The sequence below is a fragment of the Aphelocoma coerulescens genome, chromosome 2 (assembly GCF_041296385.1).
Source record: "Aphelocoma coerulescens isolate FSJ_1873_10779 chromosome 2, UR_Acoe_1.0, whole genome shotgun sequence".
Taxonomy (NCBI): domain Eukaryota; kingdom Metazoa; phylum Chordata; class Aves; order Passeriformes; family Corvidae; genus Aphelocoma; species Aphelocoma coerulescens.
Window position 1 is genome coordinate 2,824,463 of NC_091015.1, and position 14,229 is coordinate 2,838,691.

At 45.6% G+C, this 14,229-nt stretch overlaps 1 protein-coding gene across 1 annotated transcript in view; it reads right to left on the bottom strand.

The window, feature by feature from the left end:
- Positions 1 to 7,299: 7,299 nt before the first annotated feature.
- Positions 7,300 to 14,229, bottom strand: part of VIPR1 (vasoactive intestinal peptide receptor 1) — a 100,864-nt gene continuing 93,934 nt past the window's right edge. The window contains exon 13 of the mRNA XM_069006287.1: positions 7,300 to 14,135. Coding sequence (XP_068862388.1) covers positions 13,944 to 14,135 — 192 coding nt within the window. The 3' untranslated portion in view covers positions 7,300 to 13,943. The remainder of the gene's footprint in view (positions 14,136 to 14,229) is intronic.

Below are 14,229 nucleotides of genomic sequence, written 5' to 3' on the forward strand. Positions count from 1 at the left end.
GGAACAAGCAAAGGTCTGATCTGTTATTGCTCCCATCTGGAGGGTAAACCTGACATTTCTATCTGCCAATAGCAATTTATTGTGAAGCAGAGCTGCAGGGAAGGTTTCCTCATGCTAAATCAACCAGCAGAAGAAATGAACCTTGTGGTACAACCAAGTAAGAAGCTTAATCACAGCCTACATGTCTGGCTGCATAAATAATTCAAATACATGCAGCTGCAATTTCAATATATTAAACCCAAACCTCCCAAACAGCCCTGTGAAAAACAAAAATTAATATTCCATTAGTAAAGCAATGGAATAAATTGAAGTTCAGGTTTGTTCTCATTTTGTCATTGGGGAAGAAAGAACTTTTTACGACCCACAAGGAGAATACCTGTATTAATGATCATCTGGGGGTTATTCTATCCCAGTTAATCTCTCTTTGCTGGAGCCATGGCCAAATTCACTCTCTGCTGAACCCACACTTCCCCAAAAAATTATTACTGTCACTGAGCCAAGGTCATGAGTTTTAGGTGTATTACTGGAGGTAGAAAATGTTTTCTCTATTTTTCTTAAAAGCTCTGAATTTATATTTTTCTTACAAATGGGGACATTCACTAAGTGCTAATGTAGTAAAGATAATTATGTTCTTAACAACAGCAGTGTCCTTTTTGGTGACAAGTATTTTTTAATACTGTAATATTCAAGGTTTCCACGTGCGTTGCTCACAAACTCTTATGATAAGAATTTGTGTTTAATATTAACATAGGGAAGAAGCAAAACTCAATTATTTGTATAAAGAAAGAGTACTGGATGTCCTGTGAGGTGTGCAGATGTGTATTTCAAGCAAAACTATAATTGTTGCCACTTTCCTCCCCCAGCTTTGAATTGAAATGGGTTTGTGTAACATCTTCTTCATCACACCTTTTTAACTGGTGGTGTTTCCCATGATACACATCTTTCTTCACAAGAACTTGTCAATTTTTGTATTCGCTAATCTGACAGGAACCAGAGTAGCTGTGTCTCAGAAGGCTGAGGACAGCTGTCGATGCTGGTGATCCATCCATATCCAGGTTCTCCTTGGCAGAACCTCTGTAGTCACCACCTTAGACCTTTGCAGAGGAGTTCACATCCATCAGAAATCTCTAAATCCCTCCTTTATGGTTTCCACATAATACATTCAGTGAGAGGAGGTCTTTGTGTGGTGCACATTTTGCCCCTTTCAAAGGGGAAAAATTGGGAATTTCAATGTCTCCTCTGTCTTTTAGTTTCCAAAGTCCTAAATCAGACAACCTGGGGTTGAGTACATTTGAATTGAGCCTCAGTTAATCTGCTGCTCCTGGACAGATGAATTTCCCCCTAAAGTGAATTAACTACGTTGACAAGAACTCTCTAGAAGAAGTGGCTCTGGCATTAACAGCTGCTTAACAGACACCTCAAACCAGGTGAGAGGATTTTCCCCCAGAAAGTCAATACTACAATAACAATTCTCTTTGCTGTGTGTTTACAAAGCTGACAATAGTTTTTCACACCCTGTCCCACTTAGCAGAGGGAAACCAGCATTGCTCTAAGTGCAATGAAATGTAGTTTTTTAGCTTCTCTCTGTAGCGACACATTGTTTTTCTGGAGAGAAATATTGGGTGGAAGGTTTGTCCATGTTCTGTGTCTGAATTCAGCCTGAGGTTGAATGGGATCTATCCCCGATGTGAGGAATTTGTACTCACCCTGTTAAGATTGTGTGAGGAAAGCAAACCTATTTAACTGAAGTGCTCACACCTGAGAAGATCAGAACAGCTGTAAATCGGGGTTCAGAATTAACAGGAATTCAGAAAAAAGGAAAATTTCATTGTCCGCCTCACCAAGCTACACTGTTTTAATTTGTTTTTCTTTTGGTTCCTGAAAAGTAAAAACTTTGTTAATGAGCTTCTGCAGCCAGATGACAACAGTGAGGGCTCTCATTTATCTTCATCGCTGAAGTGCTTCAAACCTGTGTGTCAGCCTGCACTTCTCCAACACTTTGCCAGCCCTTGGCTTCTCAAGGACTTGTTTACCTCCTGACAAGAGATGTGTTGTAGCTGTGTGTGTGGGATCCCATCTCAAAAGCTCCCTGGAAGTTTCTCCCTTGTTGGAGCAATTGCTGCTTTGCACTTTGCCTTAATAACACCTAAAATGCTTTTTCCCTGTGAATAGACCACAGCACTTGATGTTGAATCTGAAGAATTTCACTCTTGTTCAAGGCTTGGGCAACTTCCAGAGCTGGAATATTGCTATGGATATGAGCAGCTCTCAAAAGAATGTTGAGTTAATTTACATTTTGCACTGTAATTAGATTGGATTTGAGTGATGCGAGTTGCTGAATTCTAGATATCTTTTGTTGACGTTAGAAAAGGTGCTCATTGACTCTTGCCACTCCTTAGCTCCACAGGTGCAACCCTTGGGTTTCCAATCTGCCACGAGAATGATGTGTATTATAACTACAGACAAATAAATCATCATGCACATAGAAGTTGGTACACGATGCAGTTGGATATTAAATCCCAGACTCCCAGAATGGTTTGGGTTGGAAGGGGCCTTAAAGCCCACCTTGTTCCACCCCCCTGTTGTGGGCAGGGACACCTTCCACTAGAGCAGGTTGTCCAAAGCAAGGACTCAGTCTTGAAGATCTGAATTGTCACTCTCACTTTATTTAGTTATTCTGACTAAGATGAGTCAGTGGAAGGGAGGCAGTGCCGTCCTTTTTTGCAAGTCCTTTTGAGTTTACATTGACTTTTCCTCTTTTCTTTTATTTCCTTTTATTTTTAAGTATTTTCAAATGGCTGAAGTAAAATGTTCCATTTCACAGCACAGTAAAAGTCCTTTTCAAATGGTAATTTAATGTTTCTCTTTTCAGGGCAAAAAAACCAACCCCATAGTATGTCTGTTTTAACATTTTGTTCAAAATAAAGCGGAGTTAGTTTTGTTTGTTTTTTTCCTTCTTTTTCCCTCCCTTTTTCCTTTTTTCTCCTTTTTTCTCCTTTTTTCTCCTTTTTTCTCCTTTTTTCTCCTTTTTTTCTCCATTTTTCTCCTTTTTTCTCCTTTTTTCTCCTCTTTTCTCCCTTTTTTCTCCCTTTTTCTCCTTTTTTCTCCTTTTTTTTCTCCTTTTTTCTCCTCTTTTCTCCTTTTTCCCTTTTCCCTTCCCCTTTCCCTTCCCCTTCCCCTTCCCCTTCCCCTTCCCCTTCCCCTTCCCCTTCCCCTTCCCCTTCCCAGCAGCCAAACAAATACATTCAGTTGTTCACACAAACCCTAAATACTGATCCAGCTGACAAATTCCAAAGCTTTCCTCAGAGATGGGGGAGCTGGTGAGAGCCCAGAACTGAGTTGTACTCTATAATTTTGATTTCAAGCTTTATCCTTGCCCAGTTCTGGCCAAAATTACAGTAATTGTCTCAGAAACTGCTGGTTCCTGGCCAGTAATGGAAGCAGGGGTGGATAAAACCATCCAGTCTTCTTTTCCAGGTCAGGTAATTTGCAAAGAAATCCATGGAAATGTGACCATCAGAAACTGGGAAAGGGTTGAGTTCAGACTCAGCAAAGAAGGACCCTCTCCCATTGTGGACCAACATGTTTGGAATTCTCTCAAAAGCCAGAGACTTCCTGGAACCCTCTGTTTAGACTCATATCTGTGAACTAAACAGGACTCAAAGAGGGCTGGAATTTAGTGGCAAACTAGATTCCACTTGATGGGAAATACTTGATGGGTTGGAGTGAAAACCTGCACGCATTCTGACCCAAAAATCATATTACACGCATAAATTTATTGCATGTAATAAATTCATTCATCGCTGTCAACTGAGGTCATATTTCTAGCACATCCCCATATTTTTTTAGCTGGGAGCAGATAGGACATAATGAAATATTATGGATTCTAACGGATTTATGCCAAAGAGCTCAGAGTTGAGTGGCTGATAAGAAACAGACATTGATAAGGTACCCCAGAGCAGTAAATCTGTAAGAGCTGGGGGAGGCAGATTCTTGGCAGCAGTGCTCAACTCAGTGTTGGGGTGTTGCTGCTGGTATTTTACTTCCTTTGTAAAATAAGTTTCACAAGTGGATTCAGGTAAAAAGTGGCGATAGGGTGCAGCCATTTTTCGCAAGAGAAAGACAAATATGTGGGTGCTGGTTCAACCCTACTTTATTCCACATCAAATATTGGCACCCCTGTGCTTTAAAAGCCATTTCCTTGATTTGGAGCTGATATTAAGGGACAGGACTCCTGTTTGCCACCCAGGACACTTAATTGTCAGTGTATTGAAGTTCTGAGTTGAATTAATTGTCCTGTCCCTGTAAATGTTCAAGACCAGGTTGGATGGGGCTTGGAGCAACTTGGTCTATGGAAGGTGTCCCTGCCCATTGCAGGGGGTGGAACAAAATGAACTTTGGGGTCTCTTCCAACTCAAACTGTTCTGTGATTTTATGATTCCTCTTAGTGCTTGGGCAACAAAATGTGCTTTAGAGTGTCCTGTCTTCCCGAACAAGCACATCAAATCACAGGCTTACAAGTCAGGTGTTTTCCTTTCTTTTCCTCCCTCTGTCCTAGTCATGGTCCAATAATTATGTAGATTTGCTCTGAAAACCAAGGGCAGGGGTGATGTTGGCTGGTTTCAACATTCCAGGTTACTTCTGGTACCCTTAGGCTGTGTGTGGGAAGGATTCGAGGTATTGATCTAGACTGGGAGGAGAGGAGAGGTTTCCAAGGAGAGAGGTTTGATCAGCGGTGATGGGTGGGGATGGACTCTCAGAGAAAGTTCCTCACTGAGCACCATGAAAAAGGATCTACTGCCATGTACATGAAACTTTTGTACCTCTGGTCTTTGGATGCAAGGCCAGTTTAGTTCTGAGCTTTCCACACCTGTACCAGTGCCTGACAGGAATATTACCGTGGAGGTGGTGGAGTCCACACCCCTGGAGGTGTCCAAGGAAGGGCTGGGTGTGGCACTCAGTGCTCTGGGCTGGTGGCAAGGTGGGGATCAATCACAGATTGGGCTCGATGGTCTTGGAGGGCTTTCCCAACCTCAGGGATTCTGTGGCTCTGTGAGCTGGGAAATGGCTACTTTGAGATGATGTTGCCACTCACCTGCCTTTGTTCTTATGATCCAACAAAGGAGTAAATGCATCAGGAGTTCTACAGTAGGAATGATTTCTCTGTGAGCACTGTCAGTGTCAGAAGAGGTTTTTAGGCTTTCAGAAAGTACGGTGTTACAGCTGTGACACCATGCCTAGGCTCTTTGTGCCGCACTTCCTCGGGATCCTTGGACAATCCAGCATCTTTCTGAGCTGAGGACCCCCACATTCCCTCTGTGGATTGTACTGAGTCACAGACTTGATATCCCCAGTGTGAGGGTGTATATGCAAATGGTTTCTTGTGGAGTGAAGATAGTTTAACCACTAGGATTGATTCATTACATGGGAAATTGCTTTAATGTCATGGAGATCACAAAATTCCTCATCCTGGAATTTTGCCATGGAAACCACAGGGGACCAAAGGAAGGGGATGTTATTTGCCATCTTTGAGCACGATTTTTCTAATAGAGGAAGATGCTTTTGCAGTCATGAAAACTGCACTTATACAGAGAAGTCCTAAAAGCCAAGCTCAAAACCTTCCAGAGATATGTGATGGCATGTTCCATCAAATTCAGAATAGTGGCGTGTGCCAATCAGGAAGGACACACAGCTGGGATCAAAGAGGGTTGGGCTGATTTTTCTTCCAGACCTCTCAGGCGATCCTCATCAAACCCACTTGCATTCATTTCTGGGCAGTGATTGGAGTTCCTCATGTGGAAGGCGTTTTTTGGCGGGGAGGGATTATCCTTGCCTCTACAGACACAGAACAAATGTAATTGGCTGCTTCTCCCTTTCCCCAGCCCTCACAACCTGTTTTTCTGATTTCTGGTTTAACCCACAGAGAGATCCAGTGAAGTCAGTACAAACAGCTTTGCTTCTCAGAGCGGCCCAGAGCATCAGACCCTTTGCCTTTAAATGAAAACAGGTAATCCATGCAGAAAGAGGGACAAATATAGCCAAGACTCGTCATTTCAAGTTGTAGATGTGGCCTTTATCAGCAGAGTGAACACTGGGTGTAAATCAGTTTAAGGAGGGGGTGAGTGGCCAAACTGGCCCTATGGACATGGAAAAGCTGGCTGTCTGTGGTGGCTGATTGACCAGTGGAACAAGAGACAGAGAGGGCTCTTGGTAAGACAGTCTCTGGTGCCAAAGGCCTATTGGTTATGGTGAGGGAAAGGAGCCTCTCCCAGGCTGCCGTGTTCATTTATGGCAATGTACCCCAGCTCTGACTCCCCAGTTGGCTCCTGGTGTTGGCCACACCCCTGTACTTAAGCCTGAGCTGTCACTGTTCGGGGTCCTTTGCCTCTGGAAACCTTCACAAGTTGTAGCAATAAACAGCTTTCTGTGGAACTCTATGCAAGGACCCTTCTCAACTCCTTGCCATTGGCTAGCTATTACTGAAGCCATCCTGTGTCTGTGTGCTCAGGCACGAGAGCCACGGAGCCACGGAGGACTCAGTAATAACTGACCTCTTGTCAAGATCTATTTTCACTGCCCGATATTCGTGTGCATCAAATAATGAGTCTTTTATATGAACAATTATTGTTCACTTGTGATTGCCTGCCAGGCTTTTCTCCAGCACAGAGGAAGGCTCGTGCTTTGTTCTGAGCAGTAAAGACCTCTGCTGGAGGATATTCCAGCACCCAATCCTCCACTTGCAACACAACTGTATTTGTGTGGGGGGTTGTACCTTCCTATAAATGCAGGAATCATTTCAGACCTGTTGATTGTGCCAAGACAATGGAATTTTTTGTAATTTGGAATCGTTTGTAATTTCATGGTTATCACCTCCATGCACAGTCCTGCCCCCAAAGGACCATCCATGCACCCAGCTCGTGCAGTGGTGGAGGTTTTTGGGGTCATTCATGTTGGACTTGGTACTGGTTCTTCAGCTGGCACAGATGTTCTCAAAGAAGGTCTCCTCAGAACCCCCATCTGCTTGAAGATGTCCCTGCTCACTGCAAGGATTAAATGGCCTTTAAAGGTCACTTCCAAGCCAAATATTTCTGTGATTCTCTGACTTTAAGAGTGATTTGGTCTATTTGGTTAACCTTTCAAAGTATGAGGTCATTATGTTGAACTCTAAGCAAGAACCTCCCCAGCTCACAACTTCCTTCTTAGTTTTCCTTCTCTGTGTCTTCTCCAGGACTGTGAGGAATAAATTATCAGGTGGAACACCTCAGACACAATGTCTTCACGATGGTTTTATTGCTTGTTTTCAGCAGTGTCAACCATAGAGAAGAACCCCCTCTGAAGCAAGGAGGTGAACCAAATACAAAGGAAAAAAAAAAGAAAAATAGCCATTTCATTGCATATGTACAGAGTCAGACCAAAAATAAATAACATCAGGCAAAAGGCCATGGAACAAGGCAGAGATTTCACCTGTGCTGAGCAAGCAGGCCCGTTCTCGCTGGCATGAAGGAGACATCACAAGCACCTGGTGCAGAGAAGTCCACAGAGACAGAGATTCTCTGCTCACAGCCAGTGTCCATCACCCTCTGCTGTCAAAGCCTATTTACAGGAGGGCAGAGCAGAGGCGTTTACAGCTTGAGTGCGAAGGGTCAGTTGGCACCAGCTGCTGACCCACAGCTTGAGGTGTTTGAAACACGCTCTGAAAAATGCACTTTTGAGTTCAAAAATGCAATTTCGAACTTGATTTGTCATCATCATCATCACCGTATCAAAAATGCGGGGGGGGGTTTAGTGGTTTTTTGTAATTTTTAGTTTTAATGTGCTCTTCAGATTTCCTCTGTGTACAAATGTACAATATCCACAAAACTTGGGTATAAAACACTGGTGCTCTGGTGCTGCTGACATGCGTGTCCTCAGGGTCTGGCCCTCAGAACACAAGTGGGCATTCCTTTCCTTACAGACCTGTCATCTCCAGTCCCAATGTTTGTTTTCTCCCTTGGGATTTCACAGTATTCTGGAAATAACCAGAGTTTCAAACCCAGCGCTCTTCAGGATGTAGCACAACATCATGCAAGTTAGGACACTCAGGAAGAGGTGGAAAAGATTGTCTGTGGTCCCAAAAAACTCCTGATTAAAAGCCATGGTTTATGGCTGCACAAGACTCCAGGGGCAATCAGAAGGTCAGTCACTGCAATGATACCTCATCAGACTGCTATGCAAATACTGGGTTTGGAGAGAGGGTGAAAAGTTGACTGACTGAAAGGAAATGAGTTGAAATCCACATTTTGGGACATCTGACTCCATGTGCCAATCTGGGACTTGATTCTTTCCCTTATTACAGCAGTTTAGTGCCTGAGTGATGCCAGCAGAGTCATTCTGGATGGATGTGGGTATGTGTGACCCTCTGCTCTTTGAGGCTCATCTCCAATGAAGCAGCTTTTTGGTGCTGGCTCCTTCAGCATTGGGGTGGGAAAAGTGCAAAGTTGCATTGTGAGCCAAGGAATTCAGGATTGCAATCCCTGTCCCCAAGAGTCTGGCACATTCATGGGTGCAGAGATGCCATGGAGGGAAGAACAAGGCTGGGAGGGAAGAACAAGGCTGGGAGGGAACCTAGGCTGTGCCAACACCTCAGACAAACACCCAACCCAAAAGCAGGAGCTGGGACACAGCAGGAATGTTTTTATGTTTTCCTCTTACAGCTGGATTCACCTTCCAGGGAAGGGACATTGCTTCTGCTCCACCTGTATTTCCACGGGCTGTTTATCAAATTAAGATGTACCAGTGTGGTCAGAATAAAATAAGCCTCATGAAAACACACAATGGCACTTCCCAGTTTGAGAGATTCCCTTTTAGTCTGAAAAGATTTCATATTTCCTTTCCCCATATTTCCTTTCCCCTTGTTTAAACCCTGGGGTGAACCTGGAAGGAGCAGAGACAATCCCACCAAACCCCTTTAATCCCTGACGTGGAGCCAAGTGATGCTCATTCACTCCTGAGCTTTCTTTGGAACTTCATTTTGCTTTTGAAAAATTACTGACAATCCTTCATTAATCAGCAGGTGCATCTCTCTCTGAAAGCATTTCCATCAGATTGGAGCAGAGAATTGGGTTTAATCCCTCAGCCCTGTGGCACAGACATGACCCTCACTGCTTTTGAGAGGAGTGGGAACCCAGGGGGATATTGAGGAAGAAGGAAATCTGATGATTAGTTCATGTATAAAGCATCTTTTCTCCAGTAACACCTTCCTTGAGAAAAATATAACTTGTTTCCTAGCAAAAAACCCCAAACAAACCAAAAATAAACCAAAATGCTCAGGTGTTTCATCTCCTGGGTTTTTCCCTTTTTCATTCCACAATTGCAGCAATGCTGCTGCTGCTGCACACACAACTCTGATTTTAAAAACTTGGCTCATTTTAGTGCCCCTAAAATTCTGCAACTGAATTTCTTTTCTAAACCCTAAACCATGTCATATTCTCATTTCTTGCTTCTTGTGAGAAGGTCACCAAGCAATACAGGTCCCAGCTGAACAGAAATATCTACAGTCTAATGTTACCATTGAACCTTGTTTCTTAGACCTTGAGACAATAATTTGTTGTTTACAATGTAGTTGTTCCATATTTATTAATAATTTTTAATAATAAAATTACTGAAGCATTGAACAGGAGGGGCTTGCTCTCTCACTGATAGAAAAAGGGAGTAAACAGCTCCAGAATGAAGGAAAAGGAATTATTTTGAAGGCATATCCCAAATTAATGCTGGTGTAATTCAGGAGTCACTGCAGTGAACTGATTGGTGCAAGCAGGATCAGAACTTGGCTCTATTTCTATGCAGAGCCCAGATTCGTGATCCTCAAACACATCTGTGCCTTTTAATAGAGGCAGAAGAAGTTTTAATACCTCCTAAGAGGTACACCTCGTATCTTATTTTGCAGCAAATGGATGCAGTTGCCCTACTGGAGTCAGTCTTGTGTTATGCTGGGGTCAGGGGGCTCAGGCTGGTGCTGGGGGAGCAGCAAAAGTGCTGAGCTCTGTTGTGTGCTCTGTGTGGGGCCAGGACATGGGGCCAGGCCACGGGGCCAGGACAGCTCGCTCCACGTTGTCACCTGCAGTGAAGTCACTGAACTCCATTTCATTGATGAGTTGGATGAAAAACAGAGTAGACAAGGCCAAGTTATGGAGCCAAATTCCTGCACTAAGCCAGTTAAATAGGGCTTATCCCAGGGTCATCATTCACTCAGTTGCTCACGCCCCCAGAGTGAAAAGCTCTGATTTCACCCCCCAGCTCCTCTGTTTTCCTGGAACATGAGGCCAAGGCAGCTGGGCTGGCAGCTCTGCATCACTGACACTGCCATGCCTGTCACAGCAGGTATATCCAGCACACTCATTTAATCTCTCCACCACCCCTGACAGCAGAAAGGGGACGTGGTTGGATGTTCAGTAATGAAATAATTGTGAGTGGGATGCCTGGGGGCACAGTTCTGGCATGCTGATGTACTCCACACTTCTTGAAGGATCCCCTCAGCTTAGGAAACATCCCATCTTCAGGCTCTCGTGCAGAATAGCCTGGTGGTGAATCTGCCAGGCTGCAGAGGAGCCTGTGGTGAGGGTAAATAACCAGCTGGGGTTTTCCCTGTCACGTCTCCAAAAAAAAAAACTTTCCTGGCTGTCCTTGGCATATGGCTGGTGCTGGCATGGGTTAGCACAGGGCTGGAACACGAGAGAAGCTGCAAACACACAGCAGAGAGTCCTGCACATGGGGAGGAAAAGGGAGTGCAGGGAGAGGGGAAGGAAGGTGAAGACCAGAGGGAAAATGCACAGTGTGACTCAGTGCTGATGGCTCGAGGGCCTTCCCCCAGCAAGGCTGCCTGGAACAGATGGGAAGGGATTCCCTCACATCCCACAAAGGAGGCTGCTGGCAGTGCTGCTTCACTTCTGCTCTACAGCTCTGTGCTCCAGCTCCTCTGCTGCTTGCCTGGGACCTGAAATTCCAGTTCACACCTGAGGCACCTCAGTGGATGCATTCCCAAGACTGAGCAGGGCTCCTCTGCAGCCCATCGGTTTTGCTGAGCATAAATAGTTACCAGATGAAGAGAGGGAATGGCTTTGCAGCCTGATGAATCCAATCTTTCCCAGACTGACTCTGCTTCAAACTCTGAATCAGTGAGAAAAAGCATTTTACTCCAAGTGGAACAACTTAGAAGCTGAGACAGAGTTTTCCCTTGCTGCTTCTGGGCTTCCTTGAAGTCAGCCATTCACCTGGAAAAATCCAGGTCAAATCCTTGCTTTGAACCAGGCACAGGAGAAGAACTGGTGGTACTGGTGGGATTTCTCCAGTATTTCCTGGGTGAATCCCAATCCAGGCCTGAAAATTCTCAGCAGAGCAACACAAGCACCAAAGAGAATCACAGAATATCTGGAGTTAGAAGGGACCCACAAAGATCATCAAGTCCAACTCCTGGCCCAGCACAGGACAACCCCAAAAATCACACCAAGTGCCTGAGAGCATTGTCCAAACTCTTCTTGGAACTCTGGCCATGACCACTTGAAAAAAAAGATTATTGCCTCTGAGAACCTCATGGATTTCAGTGGGATATTGTTTCAGGGGTGCCAAGGCATAAGGGATTCAATGCAAGAAAAGTAGGGAAATTTCAAACACCCTCTTGCTTTCTCTGCATTTTGGGAATCAGGGGGCCGCATTTTGATGATCGTATGGAACGTCAGAGTTGGATCCTCACTGCTGTGATGGGCTCAGTGTAAAGTAGCCATAACAAAGCTGGCTCACACCTGGCCAGCCTGGGGTCACCAGCACTGTAATTCCAAGAATTTTCACATCTTCCTATCCTCTTAGGACCTACAGGCTGGGGAGCCACGGCTACACTGTGACAGGACCTGAGCAAGCTCCCTGAAAACTCACAACTGCAAGTTTGCCCTTGGTGAATCACAGTTTCTCATGCCCCTTTCTGACTCCAGCCCCTCACGCTGTTCTCAGTCCCACACCCAGAGAAAAATCCTTTGGAAGCATCCAAAGTATCCATCAACTGCTAACAGGCTCTGGGAATGGCTATTGCATGGAATACTGCCCTGTCAGGACTCAAAGGAACTGGATGTCCTGATCTGCAAGTCTCCTCCTGGGCTCAGTGTGGTTTGTTGGCATCACAGGTGCTTAAAGCAAGCAAAGAAGTGAGAAAAACAACCCCTCAAAACCCACCAGGCTGCAGATGCTCCCCTCCAGTGAGCTGCATTTCATTGTGGAGAAATAAAAGTGGGTAAGTTGAGATCTCTGAACTCTAAAAGTGGAGCCCACCTTCCTCTCCAGGTGCTGGTGCTGGTGACCCAGACACTCCTCCTCAAGGACTTGTTTTAGTAGGATGGCAGCAGCCCAGTTACTGAGGGTATGTGTGAGCTGGGCTGGGATTTCCCACCCTCAGCATTAAATGTTTTCAACCCCACTTGATGCAGTTGGGTGGGACACAAACATGAGCGTCTGTATCTGTGTGTTTTCTGTCTTCTGACTGAGTTTGGGACTGCGGGGTTGCCTCTAATGAGCAGGACTGGACTTAACATCTCTCCTTTGCCTCTCCACCATGAAAACAAGAATTAAAAAAAAACCTACTTCCTTGTTTTTAATGGGATCCATGTGCGTTCTTCAAGTAGGCTCCTAGAAGGAAACTAACAGGCCTTCAGAAAAGAGGTAAAATGCACACACATCCTAAAGATCTAACAATGCCTTCATGTAGGATGAAAGGTCCCCACAAAACCTGAAGGAGAAACCAATTTAATAGCTCCTTCACTCCTTCCTCCCTCCTGGAGTGCCAGTTGTGTGCTGAGACAACCTTGTTCTGATGAAAGCAATTTTACCTGCTGCTGAGACGCTAATTTTTTCATCTGGAGAGTGGCTCCTTATGGCAGCTCTGATTCAATTAGGGATTACAGGGCCCTATATCTCCCTTTCCTGGCAGTGTGCGCTAAGCAAGTGCAAATGAATTACAGCCCAGTTATTTCCCCCTGGTCCCTGACGATCCTGGGTGCATCCATGCACCCAGATCTAAGGGAGAACTTAGGGAGAGAATGAAAAAACACAGCCGTGCTCCGCTTTTGGCATCTGGCCCTGGTTTTTATACATGCAAATCGAGTTTCCTGTTCATGGAACACAACCAAGCAGAACACCATGTCACGAACACAGTGCAGAGAAGGGCGTCCTCACGCCGGTCCTTCTCAGGGATCTTCTCTTCCCGAGGGCCCCCAAGGGTGTCTGGAAAGCTTCTGCTCCCCCAAGGATGGAGGGGAATTAGCAGAACACACCGGGGCATCCTCTGAGGGGCTTTCCTGGTGCTGCAGCTTCATCTCCACCTGTGTAAAATGCAGGGGCCGTGCGCTGGCCTCTCCCTTTGTGCTCACGTTCCTCCAGTCCCTTCTCCCCGTGTCCCCAACACCGTCTTTGGTGCTGTATCATCCCCTCTTATCCACAGGAATTTTGGCACATCCATATGTTTGACTCTTTTTTTTCCCCTGCTTCCTGTCTCTCCTTTACTGGCTCATTTTTTTTTTTTTTTTTAAAAAGTGCAATTTATCTTTTTCAGAGATGCCAGTTCTGGTAAAGCCACTGAGGACTGAGGCTCTCCCTCCCTTACCCCCTGTACTTCATTATTTATGACACGTCAGCATCTCCCAGGCTGTCCTCAAGGAACTGGGACCATTCCTCAGAGTTATCAACCCCCAAGGGCTTGAAACTGAAGAGTGAAAGGCCTGAAAAGAGGCAGAGCAAAAGTGTTCCTCTGCCTCTTGGCTTGTCCGATCTCGTTCTGGATGCCAGCGGCTTTTCCAGTTGTGTGTCCTCTGTTGGCTCATGTGGAGCAGGTCATTTCACAGGGATTTGTCATGGGATCACTGATTCCCGGGGATCCTTGTGTCTCAGTTTTGGACGCTCAGTGCCTGGGGAGCCTCTCCCCATCACACCAGAGAGAACTCGGCCTGGAACCCGGAGCAGCGGCGCGTCTTTGGCGAGCACTTGGTCAGCATGGAGATCTGAGTGCTGAAGTTGGTGCCGTTGCTGCCCAGGGAAGGGTGGTGGTACTTCATGTCCGAGCCCAGGAACCGCTCCAGGTGCCACCTCCGCCACTTCCTCTTGAGCTCAGCCTGGACCTGGGCACGGGAAAGACAGGAAAGGCAGCACAGAGCATCACTTGGTGGCGTTCTGACCTGATGATGTGAGCAGCTGTGGGCAACCCACCCACCA